Source organism: Astyanax mexicanus, chromosome 10 (genome assembly GCF_023375975.1).
Source record: "Astyanax mexicanus isolate ESR-SI-001 chromosome 10, AstMex3_surface, whole genome shotgun sequence".
NCBI lineage: Eukaryota > Metazoa > Chordata > Actinopteri > Characiformes > Acestrorhamphidae > Astyanax > Astyanax mexicanus.
In genome coordinates, this window is record NC_064417.1 from 8,230,938 (window position 1) to 8,255,448 (window position 24,511).

General features: G+C 37.4%; 1 protein-coding gene across 1 annotated transcript in view; it reads left to right on the top strand.

Annotated features, from left to right (window-relative positions):
* The first annotated feature begins 10,414 nt into the window (after positions 1-10,414).
* zcchc14 (zinc finger, CCHC domain containing 14) overlaps positions 10,415-24,511 on the top strand; it is a 39,138-nt gene continuing 25,041 nt past the window's right edge. The window contains exons 1-2 of the mRNA XM_022683522.2: positions 10,415-12,583; positions 19,079-19,190. Of these exons, the coding sequence (XP_022539243.2) occupies positions 11,987-12,583; positions 19,079-19,190 (709 nt within the window). The 5' untranslated portion in view covers positions 10,415-11,986. The remainder of the gene's footprint in view (positions 12,584-19,078; positions 19,191-24,511) is intronic.

The window sequence follows — 24,511 nt, forward strand, 5'->3', positions numbered from 1 at the left end:
TGACGCTCCACACACGCAGAATTAAGGCATCAGCTAATGATAGCCTATCGCACGAGACGCTGCGTTAACTGTCTGTGTGCAGGTGTGGAGAGTAGCCTGCTGAGGAGCACAATACAGTGCATGTCTGTCTGTCTCTCTATCTATCTATCTGTCTATCTATCTTTCTGCAACACTGTTTACACACCGCTCAGTCCATTTCACACCACACCACATCATGATCACAACAGCACTTTACCACCTAGCAACACCTTAACAATCACCTAGGATACCAAAGCAACCATCTAACAGCTTACATCTAAACATCTACAGCTTACAAACAGCTTAGAAAGCACAACTGAGACACTGTAGCAACTACTTACCAACAATGTAAGATACCACAGCAACTGCTCACGAACCATTTAGGATAAAATATCACCCACCTAGCAACAGCATCCACATTGGATACAACAGCAACATCACAGCAACATCTTAGCAACCACCTGGGACACCACAGCCATTGCCAAGCAACCCCTTAACAACACCATAGCAACTAGCGAGGATAACATAGCAACTGCCCAGCAGCCATTTCACCACTCCATATCTAAGCATCACTTAGGATACTGAATACTAGCAATCCAGTTAAGCATTGCAACCATCTACCAACACCATAGCAACCACCCCATCCATCTGTCTATCTAGTCTGTAGTAAATATATTATAAACATACAAACTTTTTATTTTTATTTCATTGGTATTCCTTTAAAGAAAATCATGTCTAGTTTATGTCCTAATCTGTTTGTGTTAACCCAGAATTGCAAGGTTTTTTATTTAGGAGATTCAACCACAGACGCAGCTCCCTTTTTCTTAAAGGTGATGAATTTAAGCTATATGGTTCCCCACAATTCACCCATGTTTTTACCAACCATTTGGGATAAAACATTAGCCACCCAGCAACAGCATCCACACTCAGTACTACAGCAGCACCATAGCAGCATTTTAGCAACCACCTTGAATAGCAGCAGATACCAAGCAACCACTTAAAAATAGCATTGCAATGACATAAAATATGACAGCAACTGCCTGGAAACTATTTCGGAACATCTTAGCAACCCCGTTAAGCATTGTAACCATCTAGTAACACCACAGCGACCACCCCAGCCATCTGTCTGTTTATTTAGTCTTTAATAAATATTTAATAAAGGTTTAAAATATTTAATATTTTTGTTTTGTTTTCAAAACACTGCTGTTCAAACAAAATTCTAGTCTTTTTGCATTTATTGTAAATCCGTCTAACTGAGTATACTATGTTGATTGTTTTGTATGTTTATTCACTGTGGCTTGGATTCACCATTTGCAGTATATTTTACCTACATTATAGTTGCTTTCTTGCAATGTCCTTGTATCTGCATTCTTTTTTATTTTTTTTACATTTGTACATACTTTAAATTTAGTAAATGTTATTTAAATTGTGTCAATATAAAAACAATAAATGTGCTCCAAAATGGAATTAAATCTTTTCACACATACTGCTTTTGAAAATTAAACAAATGTTTTTCAAAATAATTTGATTAAAAATAATCTCATACAAATTTCAAACACCCTAAGTGTGTCAATAAAATAAATAAGGTTTTACTACCTAATAAAACTATTTAATAAAAAAGTTTTACTCAAAAAGGAATCAGTAGTGTCAGATGTTGGTCCACAGTGACATATGGAAGATCAACTGTACGCATGTGTGTGTTTATCTGGTTAGTTCTACAGATACGTCTATGTGTGTAAAAATACTTTAGGACTTAGGCTCCCAGACAAAACAGACTACGCTGTAACACTGACCCTAGATCAGCCTGGCCATTTCTTCCTGGTAATGCAATTACACCAACGACAGACCACTAAGCATGTGTCGTCATTCTGTCAGGAACGACATACCCAGATAAGGAGTTCCGGTCTGAGACGTTTTCCTTGGTGTGAAAAATGAATGATGCTTTTGAAAATCACTACAAATGCACCCTGTGGCAAACAGCAATGCTTTACACCTCATATTACAAGTCATGTGTACTCACTCACAATTTGACAGGATCTTTATTATTATATTTAGTATACTAGATCATTATGGACCTTTAATATGAATTTCACTATATAAAAGCTAACAATGCTGCACACTATAAGACTGACCTCACTAAAATAACCCCGACATACAACATCCTTAAGCTCAGTCCACTGTGGAGTTAAGAAGCTTTGGCAGTTTTAGGCTGCAGTTGTTTAGTATACTGATAGACTTCTTTTTATGCAGGGTCATTTCAGTGCAAAGGCCTGTATTCCTGTTCATGTTGCATAGCTATCACATTGTTTATATTTTAACTCCTTATATGTACAAAATATTACAGCAAACAACTCATGTCAATGTAAAAATATGGTGTAGTAAAAAGTCATGCACTCTGTGTGTGTTACTTTCTGATATTTTATAGCTGGTTCCTTCATGCACATTAGTCCTTCCCTGTGGAAGCTTAGACCCTCCCTAATTGGGAACACCCACAGTGCACTGTGCATGCAAGATGGCAGAGTGCAATAGGAAACTGTAAGCTAAAAGCAACTATTCAAAAGAAAAAATTCAGGCTGTTTGTGTATCAAGTCATCTACCAATATAAAGAAACCATACACTATTGAAAAGTTTGAAAATTTGAGCAGGACAGCTAACAGCCATCCTTGGAGAGGTTAAAGCCACAATGCTAACAGACAAAGCACCCAGGTTTGGAGCAGGCTAGCCGCAATCCTAGCAGCTGGACTTGGCATGGTTGGATCTAGGGTTGTCACCTTTTTGTTCTTCAGTCTTTTGTCCTTTTTGTTTTTTCATTCAATTGCAGAATAATTTTCTCTAAATGTCCCTGTTTTCTATAGGTGAGTACATTTGTTTTTACTGTGTCTGTACTAAGTTTGCTCTTGCGCCCTTTCACAAAACCTGTTTTGTCTTACATTTTTAAATAATTTTGTCTCTTTTTCACCACTGAATAAATTAAATAATCTCAATGTACAAAACATTTACCTTAGCGGTGGCACTATTCTAATCATTACTTGCAAAAAAACAAAGTGCAATTTTAGAGATAAATTTACACCTACAGTAAAATTTTAGTTTTTTAGTGCTTTTCTAATTATAAATGTACCTCAACTGTGCTACTCGAATAAGAGACAGGCTGCCAGACCTTTGATAAACAAACAAATGCTATTGCTAAGTTATTCTTAGCTAACATTACTCTTCTAGCCCTGTACAACTTCTGTCATTCAGCTGGAAAAAAGACAGTTTGTGAAAAGGTAGTAAAAACATACCAAGCATGATAAGTAATACTGAACGCTACACAACATTTAATTCATTAACTTTATACTTTACACTTTTCATTTGTTCACACCCAGCTCCCCAATGCCAGTACTGAAGCTGGCTATACAGCACCACTGATGCACAACGGAGTGTGGCCTGCTACCAGAACTGTAAAAATATTACTTAAAATAAGCAAGTCATTGTTTTATTACAGTTAGATAATTTATCGCCATCACTAGTGTAGTAGGGACAAGCATTGTAAGTTATTTCAGTGCTCGAGTGCAGCACTGGTTACAGTTTTTCATTAGGATGAATATTAATAACACCCCAGTGGTTGGTTTCCTGAACAGGGATTAAAGGACTATATGCTTCTTCAAATGGAAAATCTCAATTCAAACTGGTGTGAAGTATAAAACTAGGCTTAATCCCTGTTTGGGAAACTTCCGCTAAGTGTAGGTCTTTTGATACACACTTAGGTAAAGCTCCAATTTCTCTTTGAGTTCTATGGGATTTTTTTTTACCAGTTCTCTGCAAAGACTAGCACCTGTGGTCAGAACATGGATAGGCCAATTAATTGTAAAATAGCACTTTTGCCACACACACACACACACACACACACACAAAGAGGCGTACTTCTCATTCACACAGCCACACATGGCGAATGAGTATCTTTGTTGGTTGAGGCGAGCTGTGTGGACTGTACATTGGCTAGCTGATCTGCTTTAGCTGAATCTCGCCACTTCAGCTCCAGCCTGCTGTTCACTTGATTAGCATTAGTGCAGGACGGGGGAGTTTATGAGCACGGCTAGGCATGCAGAGCGTGGGAGTGAGAAACAGAGAGAGATAGAGGGAGAGAAAATGCAGAGGAGGTTGTGAAGCACGACAGGTGTCTCCTTAGGAAGGAAGCGTTTTTGTTAAGCGCTCTTGTGAACACATGAACACAGGAAATGAGGCTGTTTGATTATGAATGTCCGAATAATAAGGCTAATGAAGGGGCCGGGGTGAATGTGTGGGGTTTGTGTGTGGGCTAAACCGATATGCGCATATTGGTATCTATACCAATAAAATCAAGAGTTAACAATTGAGATCGAGACTGAAAATATTAGCTAATATACAGTACCTGTCAAAGGTTTGAACATTTCATCTGATTCAATATGTGTTCTTTCTTTTTTTATGATTTTTTAAATAGTAAATGTTATATTGAAGACATTAAAGCTATACAGGAACACGTGGAATAATTATTTTGCAAACAAAAAGTGCTAAACATTATGTGAGCAGGAATATTATCTAAAAGGACTAAAAGGTCAGTTTTGTTGATGACTTGCCCAAATTACACTAAACTGCCAATGTAAGGCCCAATGTATATTATGATAGAAACTGTTACAATTATAGTGATATGATTTCTAAACAAACAACTTGCCCAAAGCTCACATTTAGCTGGCAACTACATGCCCATGTCAGTGTCCTGAGCTTCCTGAGAACTAAGGACCAGAGTAACATACAGACAAACATATATAATAACATAGAACAAGACTTCCTCTAAACTCTAACTGGTGTGTATACATAATAAAGTAATATAGTAATACAATAATATATAATACAATACATATATAACAAAATACAAATAATAACATTAAAATAAAGCAATCTTTTGATCAAAATAATACCAAATATCAAAATTCAAAGTTATCTCAAAAATTATCCCAAATTAAGTCTTATTTGAGAAGCCTAGGATTACCCAAAAATAATATCTGACACATGCACTGTAAATGTACTGTAAATTTTTGCTGAATGAAGCTACAGCAAACTATTAAAACATCACACAAAAAGAGATATAAAGTATTTACAGGATCTTTCACTGACTGATGTTGATTACAGGGCAATGCTGTTTTTTTTACTGCATTCAATCTGAGCAGAAAGAGCAAAATACCATAGGCTTCCCATGACTGGCAAAGTCAGTGTTGTATTTGATTACATACACCACAAGCAATGGGTTTTATAACAATATTGGCAATATATCATTTTGACTGAAATTAAGAAATATACTTATAATATACAGTATCAGCCTGGCCAAACCTTTGGCTCTATCGCACCACCTTGACGTCTGTTTTTTAGCTAAGTATATTTTCACTGTGAAGCTTTTTGAGTGTAGTTACTGAAAATGTCCTTAGTAAAGGAAAAAACCCTTGTGGCAGAAAACATTCCATTAAACATAAATGAAGGTGAATGGAAAATTGTTCCCATGTCTTGAAACAGCTACATCATAAACATCAACACAATCCTGCTTCAATACCCTTTTACCTGATGAGGGCCATTATTATACCCGTAACTAAATATGTCTGTTTTCTATCCCAAAATCATTGTGCAAAAATGACCTCATAGAGTGGCACTTATTTTGACTTGTAGATACCGCTACCTGACAGAGACCCCAGGTAGATTATCCTATTTAGCTAATATTGCACTCAAAATTATAGCTTATCTTTTGCATATTATTAGTACTACTACTGCTACTACTACTACCATTACACTGCTGTTCTGTATCAGTCTGAATTATTGTCAAATGAAATGTCCACATTTACAACAAATGCTCAAGCCATGGCATATTATATTATGGCAGTTAATCCTTAATATACACCCACAATTATAAAGAATTAGCTAATCGGTTCTACATTAGATAGCTACATGCTATTTTATAGCTGGCAAACTAATCACAAAAAGCTAATTAACTTGCTAAAGTGATGTATCTGCTATAATACAAATTCTAGACAAAGGTAGAGAATTAACTTTTTGACTTACCAAAAACAAAACGTCTGCTGCACACAGAGTAACTGTAAACAAAATTGTGAGAAGTTCTCAATGCAAGTTAATAGCAAGTAGTGTTGCACAATATACTGATTCAATACACTTTGTCATTAAAAATGGTGCAATACCTAATTTATTTAGTACCTGTATTTTAACCCAATCTTTACCATGTGCCACATTTGACACAACAGGCTGGAGCAGCATTAGCCGCTAACCGCAGCGCTAGCTCTTTATTCGTTCAGAGGTGAGTATATCTGACTGTAGTGTGTGTGTTTACATCGTAAAAACAAGCTATGTGGAACAAACTGCTAGCTGATAGCTTCCTGGGTTACCGGACACTCAGGGGACCTCAGTGTAGCGCTGTCAGGCTGCTAACCACGGCTAGCGCTGCTGCTGACTGTTGAAAATATTGGAATTCTAAGTTTACTGTAAATAATGGAAGAGCTTTACTCACCCAAATAGTTTTAAGGAGAGAAGAGGTCAGGAGAGATATGTGTGGATTAACATCCAGTGCTTGTTTCACTTTGAAAGAAAATGTTTTTTGTTTATGTAGGGGACCCCAGCTGCAATATCTGCTAAAATAGAAGGGAATCATGGTGAAACACTTGGTTCTTACTATTGTTGTTTAAAATGTGCCTTATAACATATGTTACTTGTAATATATAATTCGGTGCACCTTTCGTCTGAAAATAGACCAGAAAATAGACAATCACTGATAGTGTGCCTTATAGTCAAGTATAGTAAAATATGGTAAACCAAATATATGGCTAGAAAGAGCTTCTACCATGTCGTCATCTCTCTCCGGTGAGTCAACCAATTGTGTAAGTTTCTTAAAGTGTCCAAACACCACATAGATCAAATGATAAATCCAAAAATGAGGAGGAGCCAAATTATAGAAAGAAATCTCAGGTGTAATTTAGGTTTTTAGGGAATTAATACACTTCAGAAAGATCAAATTACTCCCTCTAGTGATTCACACAGTATCACGTTAAGAGAGATCGAATAGTACCCTCTTGTGGTCTTTTACAAAGGGTGCAGTGTATCACTTAAACATGTAGTAATGATCTTCTGCCCACAACTCCACATATCAATTACTAACTACTCATAGCTTTTTTTTAAACGCCTCATATAGCAACAATTGTTATTATTTCAAATACTTAATTAATAAGGTACTTTACAAATATGAACTATTTAAACCTTGCAGAGAACAGGTGTGCATATGTTTATATAATAATATTAATACAATAATGATGAGTTACCCTGTGATGGACTATCAATCTGTTCATTGGCTATTTCTGCTTTGCTCCCTATGATTCCAGGTAGACTCCAGATCCGCCGCAATCCTGATAAGGAAGAAGAGGGTAACAAGAAGAGTTGACAGACTATAAATGTGAGAGCCTTATTATTGTAATAATATAATAACCAAAATAAATGCATAATTGTGTCGCTCGTAATTATCATTCGGAATATTAAACAATGCAGTTAAACTTAGTGTTGGTTAGGGTAACATAGAAGGCTGTATTACAGGTACACAATTACTTAAAGTCAGAGTTAGGCATAGGCTACCCCTTGGCTGTAAATCCAATGTTCATTTGTCCAGGGGCTGGAGCAGCTTCCAAGGTAAAGTGGGAATCAGATAAAGATAAAATTGATGTATGCTGTAATACAGTATTAAATCTGGCAGGCTGTAACTGTAGGTTAGGTAGCAGAGAGTTAAGACTGCAGACTGCTGCTTTGAGAGAGACTTTAAAGGCAAATAAGTAAAGTAGGCCAAATATGGCGAACTGGAACATACCACAAACCCCACAGTCCCACAATCTGGAAAATCAAAATACCAGTATTACAGAATAACTGTATTTAATATCTTACTGAATGATTGATGCCATGTTCCTCAGCCAGGCTCCTGCAGTTATCCTGTCCTGAATGTTTAAGTGCTTTCCTGCTGTAGCAAACCTGACTCAGCTCACCAGCTCATTAGTGTTATCAGGGTGAAACAGAGGGTTAGAGCAGGAATATACTGAACTCTGGAGAGCCGAGGAACTACAGGAGCAGGATTCAGAACCCTGGTCTAAATTAAAGTGATGGGACACGTAGATAGACAGGCTAAAAACATACTGTAATAATTAAATTACAGGAATTGCCACAATTTTTTAACATTTGTCAATGATCATGATATTATTTACACACTCTCTGTATCTAATAGTAAAAATAAATGTTGGGCAGATATAATCTGTGTAGAGTAGATACAGCATGTAGAGAAGAAAATGAGAACAGCATAATGTTTCATTTTTTAAATTATTATTATCATGATTATGTATGGGAAACACCTTACTCCTAAAGCATTGTAAGTATGTAGCCTCAAACTTTTAAAGCCTTGATGTTGATCCAGTGTCTGAATTTTAATTCATATAAGATAATGTTAAATAAATGTTTTTCATCATCAGAATTAAAATATATAATACAACCAATGAAATTAAATGTGTATTTAGTGCTCTTTGGTATCTGGGCATGATTTTGAATGGAACGCTTAGGTGTAATGCACAGTTGTCCCAATACTTTTGTCCATATATTGCAATAAGATAAAGGCTAGACAGATCGAGATATAGACAGACATATAAATACCAAGTCATAGTCACAGACAGATAAATAGGTGGACAGGTAGATATAGCACTAGTACTAGGTTTAAACACATTTCTTACATTGTGCTTTTATATTAAAGAGTATACAGGAACACATGGTATTTATTTAGTAAAAAAAAGGTGTAAAACAAACCAGAATGTGTTTTATACTTTAAATTCTTCTTAGTAGCACATTTACCTTTGAGGACAGATCTGCACACTCTTATGTCTTCATGAGGTAGAGTCACCTGGAATAGTTTTCTCAGCAACTTGAAGGAGTTCCTGAAGGTGCTGAACAATAGTTGCTGTTTTTCCTTCGCACTGTGAAGCTGCAGCTCATCTCAAATCACCATCTGAGTTCAGGAGGTCAGGAGATCAGGAGATTGTAGAGGAAAAACACTTTTTGTTTACTACATCATTTTTGGAATAGTGGTATTAAGGTTGTGGACAAATCTTATAATATCTTTTAATAGTAAGCTTAGAGGGGAGTGAGCCTGCAATGCCAGAATTCACTGCTGAGCCTTCTGGAGGTGTTGTGTGCCTAATTCAGTGAAAGGAAATGAGGTGCCTACATCCCTTTGAAGAGCTTGTGGCATGGTGGATAGTTATTTATTGGAAGGTTAGGTATTTGATGTTTGTGTTAAATGTTACTGATTGGATCATAAACGGCCACAGCAACTTAGCTGCTAGGTGGAGGAAGTTACTAGTGTTTTGTAGGTATTAGTGAGTATAGGTTAAGGTAATGGGCCTTATCTGTTAAGTGCATGATTTATCATCTTCCTGAATTATGTTACCACATGTGCCCCATAATTGGTTTCATGTCTTTAATATTAATCTACAATCTAGAAAATAAATTAAAGGAATAAATAATTTAAGAAAAACATTGAATAAGAAGGTGTATCCAAACTTGGTACTGGCACTGGAGATAATTACTAAGTCTGTGGAACTGTGGAAAGGCTAGGGACAGGACTGGGCTGAAAACTTACTCTGGCGCCTCCAGCGGGAAACCTGATGTAATGAAATGGCAATTCCAGAAGTTGGTGGAGCCCAGAGCCAAGAAACACTTCAGGCCATTGACAGAGCTGGTTTGCTTTCCCCATTCTGGATGATGAGGGAATGATTAGCATCTCGAGTATCTTTCAGCAGTAAACACAATTTGAACTATCAGTGTGTTTAATACTATTAAGTTAAATGACAAACGGATACACCTTAAAAATATGTCGATAATATCGAATCAATTTGATTATAAATCTCAGTAGATGTTTTTCACTTTCCATTACCTTAATAATAAAATAAATACAGTTTGCATTGTATTAATATTTAAATATTTGAAAGTTTAAAGGGAGATGATTAACGTTGCTATTCTTAAAGTAATGGAACTTTTGTTTCTAGTTTGTTTTTATACCAAGTTTTATTGTGCTTGCACGTTGTGGGTAGCTACTTGACTCCCTTGAAAATAAAGAGAAAGAAACTAATTTTCTTGAACAATGTTTATTTACAATCGAAAATCACTCATATATTTGGCATATAGTTAATGTGTATATTCATATTTGGCTTACGAATGTACCCCAAAAACTATTGGGGGGCGTGGCAAATAAAAGTGAGAAAGATGCAATCACGGCACGTAGTGGGTTAACAGATAGACCGCGCAGCCAATAGGATTGATCTGAGGGCGGGGCTAGCGAGTGAGTTTTCTGCTTTTTTTTTTTGGAGAGGGAGTGAAATAACATTGCTGCCTTTACTCAGGACTCTCCACACAGCGGGTATTAATAATAACAAGGCAGACGGGAGAAGAGAAAACCTTTACCAATTGAACAACTCGCTTTTATTCACTTTATAGTGATAAAATTCGTATAAAGGCGAAACGGCGGATAATAAGTGCACAGTTTGCGTTCACGGCGTCGCTGTTGGGGGATTTAAGAACTCAGACCCGTCTCTCCGCGCAGCGCTCCGGGTCTAACGTTAACGGCGTTTACGGCGAACTGTTGCCGAGCTCGAGCTCCGGACGCGGCGTTTTTTACTAACGGAAAGCGAAGCGAAGTTTTTTTTCAGTACGCGTCGACTTAAAATGAAGGTTTAGCTCTGGAGGAGGAGCAGTTCCGTGGCCGAGGGGAGCGGGGATGTGGGCCGAGTTGGACGGTCTGGGGAGACGGGGAGAGCTCGGTTAGCGTTAGCTTTAGCCTGAGAGGAGCGTAACTAACGTTCCAAGCGCTTCAGTTTAGCGGCTGAGAATAATGTGAACGTTAAAGTGACGTTTAACGTCAACTAGCTAGGTTGCAAACATAGTTAAAATGTGCAAGGATAAACGACACAATCTAAGTTGTCATTTTAGCTAGTTTAACTAGGATAAAAACGTTATTTTGTTTTTGAAGAGCAAATAAACAGTAACGTTTGTGTTAATAGCTATAGCTATATTTAAAATTAGTTCATTTAGCTAACTTAATTAGCTATGGAAAGCAAGTCAACTGTTAATAAGGATAAAACAGTTTTCTTGTATTGAAGAACAAAACATCACTATTATATAGCTAGCTACTTAAGAAACGTTTAGTTTAAATGTCTAGTCATATAAAATGTAATGTAAGCGTTTAAAAAACGTTAAACTGGGAAATAGAGAAATGTTAGCTAGCAAGGTTAGCTAAGTTTGGTTAAAAGCTAGTAAGATAAGTTAGCTATCTAACTTGCGAGTTTAGCTAATGGTTTAGGATAAAAGTGTAGAAGAATAAAAACACTCCTCTATGTTACTTATCAAACATTTACTTTAAATGTTTAGTTAATATATTATGTGCAAAGTAATGTGAGAGTTAAACAGCGTTAAGCGTTAATGTTAGCTAGTTAGTTAGCGTTAGTTAACTAGCTAGGCTAACCGGCTAGGTGAAATAATTAACTTAGCTTAAAAATAATAATAATGAAACCGTTTTTGTTTATAAGTTTAATATCAAGGTAGCTAGCTAGCTAACTTAATTAAAATACTAAGTTGGGCATTAAAGTAAAGCTTAAATTGATGAGTATTAGATTAGCATACTTTTTCATACAATTAAAGCAGTTTTTGCATATATTGAATGAAGCTTGCATTTTTTAAGATTAGCTAACGTCATCTAAGATATTTTTTGATAATGCGACTTTGGGTGTATAAACTCCGGAGGAGAAGGAAAAGTGCCGTTAATCCAGGCTGGACCCCGTGATGAGCAGTGGGACTTGTTTATGGAAGTTGGGGAAGTTGTTGTAATTGAGCTGAAGCTAAAGAAGAAGTCGTGTTTGTCTGAACGCTGTTTGTAAAAATGGTGGAGGGTCGGTGCTGCCTGCAGAGAGAGGAGGTGTACCGCTGGTTCTCCGGGCTGAACTCAGCTCAGCGGGCCGAGTTCCTCTGCGGCATCCTGGACCTCTGTGTGCCGGTGGAACTGCGCTTTCTCGGCTCCTGTCTGGAGGACCTGGCCCGCAAGGATTACCACTCGCTGAGGGACGCTGAGATTAAGGCGAATAACCCGGCCGACCTGGCCCATCTCGCCAACATCACGGATGAGGTGGTGCGCAGCAAGCTTCTGGTGTCCCTGGCGCTGCTCAGCTCGGACAACCGAGCCGCGGCGGCCGTGCTGTTCCGGACCCTTACGCACATTGACGCCGTGATCCACAACTACGGGCTGCAGCTGAATGACGGCCGCACTGGGGAGCAGTTCCTGCTGCTCTTCACCATGGCCTCCAACCACCCGGCTTTCAGCTTTCATCAAAAACAGGTGCTCCGCCAGCAGCTCACCCAGCTCCAGGAGATCCTGCAGGTGACGGGTGGAGAACCAGCACCGTCAGCCAGCGTCCCTGCATACCTGAGTCCGAATGGACATCTTATCTACCGGGGAGGACCATGTCCTTGCTGCGCTAAGGTATAGAATGGCACTGCTGTCTACATGTTTCAGTATTCAGTTTATGTACAGAATTCAGTCACATAAATGTTCAACACACATGTCAACTTGAGCATCAAAGCCAAGTAGGCTGTGGGGTTCTGGGAGAAGGGGGTAGTAGCTCCATCCAATGGCTTTGGGATTGGTTGGAGTGGTAGAACTAAATTAAGCATAAACATGATCTTGGGTGGAAAGCTTTTGATTTCAAAAGAAATGCTGGACGAACAAGTGTTGGACATGTAGATATACATAATGTGGCAAACAGTAGCCTTGGTAGGCTTGCTGTCTACTGCTGAACATCATCTGTTAGATGTAAGTTATCAACAATTAACAGTTAGCTGAACAATTACATGTTAGTCTTTAGCATAGCACATCTTAACATCTTAAGTTATAAAGAGCTCATAGGATTCTACTATAAGAAATGTTTGGGTTCTTTTACAACATGAGGACAGAGTGGTTAACACATTTAATTGATCATTTAGAACTGTGCCACAATAATTATGGGAATGGTAAAAATATCTATTTCTGTGAGTTATTGCTGTCTGACTGCATCTCATCAGCACCAGTGTAGAAGTTTCTTGGCTATGCCTTTAGTCACAAGAGTGGCCACATTTCTTCAAAGTGTAATGTCAACACCCTAGCAGCAGGGATGCCTGTAAATACTAATACTTACACACTATTTACCACAACAGAGAAACCTATTATTGTGGCTTGTAGTAACCACAGTCTCTTAGAAAAAGTTGCAGACATTAGGAGCTAAGAGGCTGTTATCTCTGGGGTCAAAGTTCAAGAGGTTTTTTTAGAATCAAGGATCAGGGAAAGATTTTAAATCTAGTCCTGGGTTCAATCCTAACTTATTCATAATTATTGACTCATTTATAACTAATGTATTTATAACTCATTTAAAACCTAATGTAACTCCTGTTCCCGGTGATGAAGACTAACTTATTGGTTAATTTACTATAATTATATATCTATATATATATTGATGAGTCTTAATTAGATTATTTAATTAATCACTAACAAGTAATAAAGATCTAATAAAGCTGCTCTATAGCAGTATATGGTTTGGAGTTTGAGCGAAAGTCGGATAGTACAGCCAAAGCAAAAGGCCCTACACTATGTTCTTTAGGTCAGTGCAGCTTTTTTTTAGCTTTCATGGGACACATGTCCCATGAAGATAAAGATCAGCATATTACCAAATCACTGTATCAGCCCTCCTTATATGTAATTATGAAAGGGCAGATTATAAACTGTTTTGCATCTGAATAAGACACTAACCTCATTTGACTTTGGCTGTATGTCCCAGCATAACCACACACTGTTTGGGTTTCACTTATTGGGTCTAATTCAGCACAGCTGTTGTTCAGTCCAGAGTCATCCTAGCCTGCCTACATTTGGGAGAGAAATGTAGGCATAAGTACACAATTCATCATGACTTTTGTCTTGCAGAGTGTTTTATAAGGATCACAGCTTCCAGTGATCACAGAGAGCACATGGTTTACTCCACACACAAAGACCAAACTGTGACCTAATGTTGCTCTTATCCTCTGCTTTAACTTGGCAGCAGGGCAGTAGGTCCCCTAAGCACTTCTTCAAAATGCAGTGGTGTAGGTTGACAACATGGCACATGACATTAACATGGCACAAGATACTAAGCTGCAAGTGACAAGTAAGTCTCAAGTTAATACATGCAAGTCTCAAGTTAATACATGCAAGTCTCAAGTTGATACAGGCTAATAGGCAGGTACAGGTATCTGGACAGAGTCAGACAAAATGTAAAACATTGAATCCTCTGTGAGAAAGAGTTCAGATGTACTTGGTGCTGTGCGGCGCTGCGCATGCTAAGAGCAATGATGCCCTGTGTGTGGCTGCTTTTACAGTAATACTGCACCATGTAATCAATACAAAATTATCCAGTTATGTGATTTGATATTTTAAATAAATTCTGTGAAAAATAAAGATGTCAAGTATTTTTTATTTTATTTTAAAGCATAGGTCCGTATCCAAGTCCAAAGTAAAGGTAAAGTCAAAGTCCAGTCTTTTATGTTGTTGTTGAGTCAAATCTGACTCGAGTCCATACATTTTGTTAATATTATATGAGGTAGTAGCCATCAGTTAGAGAACCAATCTATTACTACCACACTTACTGCCTACTTCAAATGTAGATGTTTGAAATGTATGCTTTAAAAATGTTACTTTTCATAGCTTTATTGAAAGTCAGTAATTCCATATGACTGAAACACTGACTATTTTTAGCCATATTATTGGATGTAGTTTCTTCCAATTAACACTTAAGTAAGCACACACACAGATTTGACCTGTTAGATATGGGTATTAATGGTGTTAGATAGAGAAGGGAAAGTGTTCTTAAAGCTTTAAATTGATTTTTGGTATATTATTAAGTATTATCACAGTAGTTATGCAGGTATGTACAGTATAGAAAGAGTGTTACGAGCCACAATCTATAAGTCAGTATGATTCGATTTTGCCAAAGACAATTTTGTCTGCAAATCAGAAGGAGCAGAAGGCTGGGTAATGCCCACCATCACGATAACCCAAAACCAAAGTTTTAACAGATTGTCTGTAGGGAGACTCACATGTACACACACGCAAGCACACGCTGGTTAAATGTTTGTGAGTGTGTGAGGGGGAAAGTACCGACTGCAGGCAGAGAAAAGGCGGCTGTATTTAGTGTTTTGTTAGTTTTGGCTTGTGTTGAGTTCAGCTCAGCACATTGCTCGCTGCTGAAGTCAACCCTCCGCATGATACTCTCCACTGATTCATGAGAAAAGTCAGGCAGCCCTCACGTTCAAACGCTCTCCTTCCTTAGCTAAACATCAGTGAAAACAGACCCTCAGACACACTCAGGCAATGTTTTTAACTGAATTCCCATTCTCCTTTTATTTGTATAGCTTTATACCCTTTGGTTAAGTATGTTGTTGTGAAATGCTGTCGTTTTGTCATTCTCACTGCACATCTTCTCACAGCTGCTTCTTGTTAGCTCTTCCTCCAGACTGACGATTCTAAGAGTGAATCATTTACAACACAGTCACCCAACTTCACTTCAGGGTCTAGCAAGGTCTAGCAACAAGGTCAAGCAATGTCTCTGGACATAACCCTTTGGAATTAAAGTGACATAGGGGTTCTTTGTTCTAAAGTAACATTTTGGTTTCCTAAATAATATTCAAAGAATAACCAGTTAAAAACTGGTTGTTTTGGTCCAGTTTTGGTAAACTTTTTTAAAAGGCAAAAAACTAACTTTCTTAAAAGAAGTGTTCAATTTAGTACGTAAACGCTGCAGGTACGTAACAGTATTAGATGTTATCCTGATGTAAAATATTGCCATCTGACATCATGACCAACATGATGGCCTAAACAGTGAATGAGCAGGTGCTCCAATGCATTTGTGTGTACAGTGTATAAAAAACTGACATAGTGAGGTTCAGTACAGTGTAGCCAATCAGATCAGAGATCATTTATGTCAGTCCTAAAGTGACAGTAGTAAAAACAGCTTATCTGAGACAACAGCTTAGAAAATGATAATAAAGAATGAAGTTATTAGTACATAAGTGGACCACAAAGAGAAATAATATAAGAACATTAAACTATAAGAACCTAGTCTTTTTAATGAACACTAGTCTGTTCTTTTCTGTATTCTGCTTGTGTGTTGAAGGTAAGTCTCCACCAGAACAGAGCAGATTTTGCCTCTGTTAGGAGTTTTTGGCGGCCATGGGTGCGGATGTGGCAGCAGTGGGTTATAAGAGCAGTCCTAATTGGTTTCAGTTGAGCTTCAGGAGCTGCTGTGCTTAGCATATCTGCTCTTCATAGCTCACAGCAGTGAGGAACAGAGCCAAACCCATGAGCTGGGATCTGTTTTGAACTCTTCTTATGCAGTTTCAAATACTTTTTTGTGGACCAAGAGATGATTTTATATTAGAAGTTGTTTAAGTCTCTGACCACACATATGGCGAATAAAAAAGGAGACCAGCATAATCTGACATTCAGAAAGAACAAAGCATGTTTTTTCAAATTAGTTGACCTAAAACACAGACCAAAGCAAACTTATGATGGTGAATCAAACTTGTTCCACTAATTAAAACAAGCTGAAAATTATATAAAAGTTTTCCCTAAAACAGCATTTATAACAAAAAAATTTGGTAGCACAAATGACCAGAGTGGCAGCTTGAGTGGCCACATACAGCAGTTTGTAATACGGCCAGACAGCCGGTGACTCAAACATGTATTTTATGTAACTCACACAGAAAAGCTGACTGTTTTACAGTGTAATTTTGTAACTTCATTTTGGACTAGCTGTTTTTTCCTTATGTGCATTTGTGTACAAAACTATAGTTTGGCACCAACTTACACATATTATGTGGTTATTATTTGCAATGGGCAATTTGTAAAGTCTATCAGGACAGTAATATAGTATATATTTTAACTGGTTTAAGGTTAGTCTTTTATGTTGGCATCAAGAATGGGTAATGGTAATCAGGTGTAGTTTTTGTATACATACTATACATTATGTACATACTTTTTACAACTAATTTTACATTAGTGATTACCCAGCATATATATTACTGATATATACTGATTTTAAGGATCTAAAATTTCACATTAGCAATAATATACGTAATAATGTAATAAAATGCAAATCAATGACTGTAGAAAACATGAATGCCATGGTTCCAACTCTTCCATTGTATAAAAAATAAAGCCAAAACTGTTTGCCACCATGCCACCCAGAGTTTGCACAGTAAAGACCAGAGGCAAAGACACACACTCCTACTCATATAGTAGACACTGTCCGTTCTCACCGACAAAGCGTGGCTCAGGACGGCTTTATTGAGTTTACCGTACAGTTTAAAGGACCAAAAGCATAGCAGATTCTAGTCAGACATGGTCCAGACCAGAAAATAGATTTGGATGGAGCACTGGCTGAGACAAAGTACAAGCACTACTGAGTCCAGCATGTCTAATTACACTGCACGATAGCTGACTGATAAAACTAGAGATACACAGTACCAGTCAAAAGTTTGACCACACCTTCTGATTCAATGTTTTTAGTTTTTTTTTTCTTCTTTCTTTTTTTATACATTGTAAATCAGTCCAGACTATGAAGGAATACATAAAGAGCCATGTAACTTAAAAGTGTTAAACCAAAATACTCTGTGAAACATTAAGGTGGGCTCTTATCTGGGGTGTAGTTTGGCTGGTCCTGATGAGAGACAGTTTCATCATAACGTTTTTATTGGTCATTGCGTCTGCACTTGAAGATACTTTAAAAGTTTTTAAATATTTTTCGAAATGACTGCCCTTCATTTCTTAAAGATATTTTTTTCTTTACTTAGTTGAGTAGTTCTTGCCATAATACGGATTAGAACATTACTCAAATAGAGTTATTTACTGTATACCAACCTTACCTCTTTACAACACAACTGATGCTCTCAAACACATTAAAAGGGCAAGAACTTCAAGTAATTAACTCTTGACAAGTTCAGCACAGCTGTTAATGCAACCAACAGCACATCACCACATGATCAATAATAGTGTGGTTAAATGAGTAGTTAGTTGCCTGACATCTCAACTGCAGCTCAGCTACTTTGCACATGGTCTCTTCCAGCCAGTCATTTCAGTCCTAACTGTTTTTTTTTTCAACTATGAAATGTTTGCTAAAACATTTTTGCATTGCTTACAGCATTACAGTATATTGAACTGTATCCCCTTTAAATTGCATCAGCAGGCTCTTGCTAATACATTGAATCACATTGTAAACATTCATTGAGGTATATGTATTCAATGTATAATCAAAGTGTTGAAAGTGACTTGGTACTTAATGATGTTCCAACAGAGTGAAGATGAGTTATACATTGTGATAAATAGGTTGGGCTCTAATAACCTATTAAACTTCTGACCCTTTTTTTTTTACTTAATCTATATAGACAAATGAATAGGAATAAATAACCTCCTTATTTATGGTACCTTCAGAAATCAAGAGTAAATATATATATAAAGATTCTGATGTTGTTGCAGTAACTGTCAGGAAAACCTTTCTTCTAGATTTTAAAGTGCTGTTTTGAGGTTTTAATTTTCAGAGCAAAAGTAATAGTGAGGTGTGATTACCATCCCACCTCATTGCCAACTCCCAAATTATTCTCAGACTTCCCAACTCTTCCCAGAAATACTGAAGTTAACACCATCAACACAGTCCCACTGGTGCGCAGCTCAATGCTGAAGGGCTTTAATCCCCTCTAGCCCATGCCTGGAATTGTTGAATCTTGTATTGGCAATACTTTCTACCTGGACTGAACAAGTTGCACATCTCTATCAGCAATGGCTGCAACTAATAAATGCATTCATTAGAAATGGTTTCTACAAACATTTGGGTATACAATGTATTTGTGTAAAATACAGCTGAATGATAAACCATTAAATGAAGTACTTTTTTATTTTTATATTTAACTGGCTTTTTAGCCCCTGCAACAAGATGTGACGACAGCCACAGTGGATGAGGTGATGCAGCCGACCCCTGCTCCCACTTGCCAGGACTTGCCAGTCACAGTGCATGCAGTGAAACCTGGAAAAGGTACGTGTCAAAATGTTACACCAGCTCAACACTTCAGTCCACAAATACCCTTGACTGAAAAGTGTGAACAGCGAGGTCAGAGTCCAGAGTTCAGCTAAACATCTTGAAGAGCTACACCTGACAAGAAGAGACAGGTCAGCAGTGCTCTTCATTACAGAGTTCACCAGCAGCAGCTGAAACTAGAAACCACATGTGAAGGAGCTTTTGGAATGTCTTTTGACTTATTTTTTCCTCAAATGTGGTTTCTAAGAACAGTAAGAGGAGTGTGTATGTCTCCTTATTACCAGAGAGATCAAAATAGCTTGAGAATGTGTGCAGTTTTACATGGATAAAAGAGAATATACTGCCATATGGTGCGCTTTGTTATTGTAGACAATAAATAATTAGTTACAGGGAGAATTTGGGTGTAGGGGTGTAGTATTTTGGTTACATTCCTCAGAATGTGGAAGAGTGTGTCTATTGGAATAAATTTTTCAAATCGCTGTAAAAGCAACCAAGACAACACCTAGGTTACTAAAAGCAGTATACTGTGTCTTAGCATATAAACACATGGTTACAATGTTTATGATGGTTCATTAATCTTCATTTGAATAAAATTTTACTGGTGTGTTTTAAATAGAGATGCATAAATACAGATACTGGTATTGTGTATTCGCTCAATACCATGCTTATTTACTTTTACACATGTACAATGGCAAATGAGACTCTACAGACATCTGCTTTTTGCACAACGAACAAGACTTTTGTTTCCAGCAATATATATATATATATATATATATATATATATATATATATATATATATATATATATATATAGTCAAAGTCAAAGTGTTTTTTATTGTCATTTCAGCTATATACAGAGTACACAGTGAAACGAAACAACGTTCCTCCAAGGACCATGGTGCAAATAAACACAGTGTAGACAGAACAATAGTGCAACAGTACAAAAGTGCAGACAGACAATACAACACAATACAGACAAAGAATAATAAATAACAAGACAGTGTGTAAATTTTGCAGTGTGCAAAAAAGACCAGGTGAGGTAGTAATTACTCTATTACACAGTGTGCAATAGAGTCCAGTGAGGTAGTAGGGTTTTTAGTGCTTTCCATTTTCTGGGGTAAGTGGGGTAAGAGTGTGTGTGCATGTACAGAAAAACCATCAGTTCAGTCTCTGCAGTTAAGGAGTCTGATGGCTTGGGGGTAGAAGCTGTTGCAGAATCTGGTCGTGCTGGACCGGATGCTGCGGTACCTTCTTCCCGAAGGCAGGAGGGAGAATAGTTAGTGTGAGGGATGAGTGGGGTCATTCACAATGCTGGTTGCTTTGCGGATGCTGCGGGTGGTGTAAATGTCCGTGATGGAGGGGAGAGAGACGCCGATGATCCTCTCAGCTGTCCTCACAATACGCTGGAGGGTCTTGCGGTCAGAGACGGTGCAGGTCCCAAACCAGGCAGTGATGCAGCTGCTCAAGATGCTCTCAATGGTCCCTCTATAGAAGAGTGTGAGGATGGGTGGAGGGAGACGGGCCTTTCTCAGCTTCCGGAGGAAGTAGAGACGCTGCTGGGCTTTCTTGGCTGTAGAGCTGGTGTTCAGGGTCCAGGTGAGGTTATCTGCTAAGTGGACACCAAGGAACTTGGTGCTCTTAACAATCTCCATAGATTTATATATATATATATATATATATATATATATATATATATATATATATATATATATATATATATATATATATATATATAAAGAATAAAATACAAAAAAATTGTATTAAAACACTCAGATTGGAATTAACTACAAACTCTCACTCTATTTTAAACAAAATGTGAATCAAGAACAATGTTTTAGACTGATTTACTGGTTAGTAGTGATGCTACATAGGCATGGCTGAAAACATGTTCCCCAGTGGTTTGGGATGGACATAAACTAGAGCTTAGATCGTGCCCAAAAAATCCACCCACCCCATAAACTTTTAATATGAGCCTGAGGCCAGGCTAATCCCAACATTTTTTCAGTAAGTAGAGCGTGAAAATGAAACTACAATTCTGAGTTGTAGGTGCCTGTACCTCCTGTTTTTTGCCCCCAAAGTTTTCTTTGTTTTGCCTGGCTGCTACGTCCACACCCTCGCGCACTAATTGAGCAGCGCACTAATTGATCAACATGCGAAGCTTTTACTTTGACCTCGGTGCAGCTTTGGACAAGTGGAGGAGCTTGCGTGTGTGCAATGTGCAGGCCAAAATTCTATAACTATTTTACGACCACAGTGTAATTTGTTATTTTGCTATATTGTGATTATCACACCATAGATTTATATAAAATTTAAAATAGCATTTAAAAACATAAGCCTACCTGGCAGATCATTTTCCTGAGCCTGAACTGACAGGGCCCAAGGAAAGTGGTGGGAATTCTCGGACCAACACGGCCCAAGTTCCAACTGGGCAGGCTAATGTGAACTGCATATTAATTACCATAGTTTAACCATTACTGTGTGGAAAACCGATGTTATTAGTTTTTACAGTGATAATTTCCTACAGAGCTGCAGTAAAAACACAGACTGAGCAGCTGAATTTCATAAGCAAGGAATATGTGGATAAAAATGTAATTGTTTGTAAGCATTGTGCCACAAGAACCAAATAACAATACATGTTCAATGGCAACACATCTGCAGAAACATTGCTCTAGTGTCTGTTTAGTGTAGAAATAAGAAATCTTGAAGAAAGTACATTTTAGAATGACTCTGCTATTACTGCAAATTTGCCTCTATACACTGAGGTCTAGTCTCTGTCAGGGTGGAGTTCCCATGTTATCCCCATTTCCGCATGGGGTTCCTCTGGGGACTCCTTCCACAGTTCCAGAGAGAGAGAGTGTGTGTGAGTGTGTGTGTATGTGTGTGTGCCTGTGTGGATGTGGATTAGCACTGTAAATACCTCCAAAGCTGCTTCTCAGCAGTGTGTGTTGGTTGCAGAGTGTAAAGAATTGTGTTCACTCGGAGACATGCTATATAATGTAATTCACACAAACACACACTTTCAAAATTAAAGTCACCAATACAAATAGAAAAACTGTCTGTCAAAATAAAAGTCACTTACACAAATGGAAACAACAGACCATGTTTTCATCTGATCTGTGACTCAAAAACTGTAATCTGACTTGTGATCCTTTATACAGCTATTAGTTTGTGTTAATTGTACTTTGTTGTTCAAACAGTGTAGTTGGATTAATTACATATCTATTATATAATCATGTATTACTATTATTATTATTATTATTATTATTATAAATAAAATGTCACTGTCACTTTTCTACATTTATACATTGTCATATTTTTTCTGCTTATTTGATTGTTCCGTAATCCTTACTTTAATTCAGAAATATCTAATGATTTAACACTTTTTGCTGTTGGACCAGTCCTACAGTGCGTTGAACTATACACTCTATATAATCATGGTATATGTTTAACCAAGGACAGTGTCTTTAAGTAAAGTAAGTGTGTGTGTGTGTGTATGTGTGTGTGTGAGTGTGTGTGTGTGTGTGCGTGCTTGCGTGCGTGCATGTGTAAAAAACTTGAGAAACCTGTATAAATTCGATTTGAATGTGTAAGTATTGTCCCATTAATAAATGTACTTGGTTATTGCCAAATTAAGAAGATACAATTATAAAATTAAGTTATAGGGATACTACTAATGTGTGTGTGTGTGTTTGCGTGTGTATTTGTCAGGGCTTAAGATTATGTGTATATGAGGTCACCATCAGTTAGTCATTCTACCGTTCTACTCAAAACACAGAATGCAGTTATTCACTCAGATGGATGAAGTCATATGCTGAGCTGTGTCTAAAATATTTTATGAATAGACAGTTAGCATTTTTGTACACGTTTTAAATCTTGGGTTAGCATGTACCTTCGATGTATCTGTATCAGGATGTATGTTAGTTTTTATTTGGTAAAGAGTTTAAACATTAGTCCACCAAGAAATAAAATGCTATGAAAAAGCTCTGTGAAAGAAAAAGACACTGTGGAAGAAGACACTGTAGGATTGAGAACACGTCAGAATACTCAGATACTACTGCACCTTTCTCAGAATGACTGCTGTGTTTTGAGTCTAACACAGTTTCTGAACTGAAGCACCAGGAACCAGAAACAGGCAACAGTTTCCACTACTGCCCCATCAACACTGATCAGACGCCACATTCCACCAAGCCTTTTCTGCCTTATTTTGGATGTGAGGTGAAAAGTGGGTTGGTTGGAGGTGGTACAGTATGATTATTTTTATTTTCAGTAGTGACTAATGCAGTTATCAAATTGCCTAATATAGAAAAAAAAAATATATATATATATCGAATATAATATAGAAATTGCAAATATAGAAATTATACAAGAATCACCATCAAATATTTGCAGTAAACATTAAGGAAATTTGTATATTTTTATTGTTTTAAAAAACATATCAGTATTATCGTGTCCGATATGATATGGCACACCTCTATTCTGAACACCTTCTGCTTTATATATTGCATTATACACTGGGTGATGTGGTGTTTGGAGCTGTCAAGGGTTTTCAGTATGACTTTTTCATTTTCCTTAGCCTTTCTGCAACATCAGAGGCTAGTGGTTGCTCATTCATGTTGTCATTTTATAGAATTACAGTGAAATATCAGTTGAAAACATGTATTTTTCTTCATATAACTTAAGAGTGACACCAGTAACTCTAGTAAGGCAGTGTAAACCCTCAGCCATACACAATTAATTTACTATCTCGAGTCATTTGCCAGAACTAATGTCTGCTTCATCTTGTGCAGTGTTTATAATAATTACCTAACATGCTGAATCATGTGTAAAAGTGAGAAAAATACATAAGTGCAGTATTATATGACCTTGCAGTACTGGAATTTGACCCTTCTGCTGTAAAATGAGCTGAACAGTAACTGTGCCTTATATGAACTGGCTCTTATAAAAGAGTCTGAAGTCTAGAGGCTAGTTTTGAGTTTGGACAGGAAACAGGCAGTGTAGATGGTGGCTTTTTTCTTCTTGTAAGCTAATCTCTACAGATACGCATTACCTCATGACCACAGACATGCCTCTGATCAGTACGACACCTCTCTACACAGAGCCTCGTCAGTCTGTCAACAAGTACACACACTGACATGCCCATGCTGACACAACGTTCTTGCACAATATTAACACCCCAGTCTATAAACATAAAGAGCAGGCATTTTTATGACTATAGCAATACATTATATTCCTAAGGTAGAGGTGGATAATATGATGATAAAGATGAACTGTATACTTTTTTTAAACATTATTGGCAAAGGTGTCAATTAACTATGCAC